Source organism: Manacus vitellinus, unplaced genomic scaffold, assembly GCF_001715985.3.
Source record: "Manacus vitellinus isolate BGI_N305 unplaced genomic scaffold, ASM171598v3 scaffold_64_pilon, whole genome shotgun sequence".
NCBI lineage: Eukaryota > Metazoa > Chordata > Aves > Passeriformes > Pipridae > Manacus > Manacus vitellinus.
Genome location: NW_021940718.1, coordinates 1,901,869 through 1,904,414, shown reverse-complemented (window position 1 = coordinate 1,904,414; position 2,546 = coordinate 1,901,869). Strand labels below are relative to the sequence as shown.

At 57.4% G+C, this 2,546-nt stretch overlaps 1 protein-coding gene across 1 annotated transcript; it reads right to left on the bottom strand.

Annotated features, from left to right (window-relative positions):
* Positions 1-2,542, bottom strand: KLF2 (Kruppel like factor 2; the record flags this gene model as incomplete). Its single annotated transcript, XM_029963880.1, has 3 exons — positions 1-958; positions 1,450-2,341; positions 2,495-2,542. Coding segments are annotated over 3 exons (1,116 nt in total), but the record flags the coding sequence as incomplete, so codon positions are not given.
* Between the last annotated feature and the right edge of the window lie 4 nt (positions 2,543-2,546).

Genomic DNA, 2,546 nt, shown 5'->3' with positions numbered 1-2,546 from the left:
TCACAGCAATTAAAAACTTATTTTATTAAAAAGATGAAATGTTTTCAAACATTGAAAAATTACGTTTTTATAAAAACAGAAATAGGCAAAATACCCATTTGTCTTCTATTTACATATACAATATTTCTCATTGTATAAAATTATTTACAATATATAAAAAAATTACAGTAAAATAGGTTATTTTATTACAAGACATCAAGCCCTGTACTTCTAGTGTAGATCATGGCAAACAAGAATATTATTGCACCTGTGAACCAAACAGTCTAACAAGAGGAGTGTTCTCTTAGCCATGCCTTCAACTGAGATCTAAAATAACATTGTTAGCTACAGTAACATTCATTTTATCTCTTCTAGGGTCAACTTCAGGCAGTTTCCATACAAACATTGTCTCGTAAAGCTTAGGACTGGGCGGTTAGAATCGGAAAAAAAAACAACAAAACATATTTACAGCTTCTTCTATACAGTCTGTATGGAGTCTTATTGGAGTTTACCCTTCACAGAAGCTGCATAAATAATAACCCCTGTTCTCCTGACCGGGACGGGCAGGTCACTGATACAGTCACGGCAGATTCTCTGCAGGAGATTCCTGGCTAAGCCTCCTTGTGTCAAACCCTCAGCGTCCGTCCTGGAGCGTCGGTCGGTCTGTCTGTCTGTCTGTCGGTCGGTCGGTCGGTCGGTCGGTGCCTCCCCCACGTAGTACCAGCTACAGGTTTTTTCACGCTCTTCCGCACCTGAGCAGTTCAAACATCGTCCCCGGCAGCGGCGGGGCGCAGTCCCCGGCACTACATGTGGCGCTTCATGTGCAAGGCCAGGTGGTCGGACCTGGAGAAGGCCCTGTCGCAGAGGTGGCACTGGAAGGGCCGGTGCCCCGTGTGTTTGCGGTAGTGGCGGGTGAGCTCGTCGGAGCGGGCGAACTTCCAGCCGCAGCCTTCCCAGTTGCAGTGGTAGGGCTTCTCACCTGGCGGGCAGAGCAGGTGTCAGTGGGCTTTTTATAGGTTTCCGTGCCTCCGGCCCTGTGCTACCCTGCCCAGCATCCCTATCCTTAGGAGAAGGGGAGCCCTGCTGCAAACTCGACTCCTGCGCACCTCCGCCTGCCCCACTTTTCTTCTGTCCTCCATCTTCCTGCCCCTNAGAGAGCGGTGACTCAGCAGGGCACTCCCACGGCAGCCAGGCAGCCTCCCGAGCTCGCCCCTGCCCGAGTGCCTCAAACCTAAACAGAACCGCTCCAGCGGTTCCCTCACCCACCCGTACCTGCCGCGAAAAAGGCTTTGGGAAAGCTTTGACCTGCACGGGAAAACACCTGGACGTTCCAGCCCTGCCCACCTGTCACAGCTCTGTGAGCACACCCGGACTTAACAGTTAAAGCCCCGTTCTAAGGCAGACTCTTCAGTTCAGGGCTGTCCCCCCGGCCCGCAGCGCATCCCCGGGCGAAGCCACAGCCCCGTTTACCTGTGTGTGTCCTGAGATGGGCCTTCAGGTGCGAACTCTTGGTGTAGGTCTTCCCGCAGCCCGCGTAGGTGCACGTGTGAGTGGCCGTCCTCTTCCTCGGCCAGGACCGACGGCCCCGCTTTGGTTTGGAGTCCAGCAGCTCCAGAGGGGAGGAAGGAGGGGTGAGCATGCCCCGGGGAGCCGAGGGCTGTAAGGGCAGGCTGTCCTCGAAAAGGCCAAACTGGGAGGTGTTCTGGTACTGGAGGTGGGTCTGCGGGTGGTGGAAGCCGGAGGCCGGGTGGTAGCTCTGCTGGAAGGGCACGGACGAGGGGCACATCATCTGCGTGTGGCAGTCATTCACCATGAGATCGTCGGGGCTCAGCGGGGGCGTCTCTGCCCCGGGGATCTGAGGGGAACTGGCCACCCGGGGCTGCTCGTAGGCCATCATGCAGGTCGCGTTGCCCTCCTGCTTAATCTTTGGGCAAGCCTGGGGCACCAGACCCAGGACCGGTCCATAATTGTCCATGTCGGGTTCGGGCTTAATGTTCTCAACGAACTGCGGCCCCCCGAAGGTGGGTGTCACGAAGAACCGCCCGTGGACGCTGCCGGGAGGGCAGTAGTTGGAGTCCATCTCGGAGCGCATCATCTCGGGCACGATGCCGGCGCTGTAGGGCGGGGGGCTGCCCTGCTCCAGGGCACTGTAGCATCCCGGGGATGGGTTTGTCTGGTAAAAGCCACCGCTCTCGCCTTGGGCGGGGGGATAGTCCCCGCCGGCAGCGCCCTGGCCGTAGCCATCGCTGCCCATGGAAAGGATAAAATCCAGCACGTTGTTGAGATCTTCATCCTCTTTGCGCGGGGAGAGGCCGCCCCAGGTGCCAGCGGGGGTCTTGGCCTCCTGCTCGCATTTCCACCTCTGGGGAGAGAGAGAAAAGTGACAAGGTTAGAGGTGCGTTCGCCTTGGGGGACCGAGGGGACAGAGCCGGGGGCGCGGCGGGGCCGCGGCTCCGCCGCCCATCCCTGCGATGAGCCGTCGGTGCTCGGCGCGGGGGGACGCTCGGACACTCACTTCGTGCAGCGCTTTCTCGCGGCAGGGGCTGGCGAAGGTGGCGAAGGAGGGC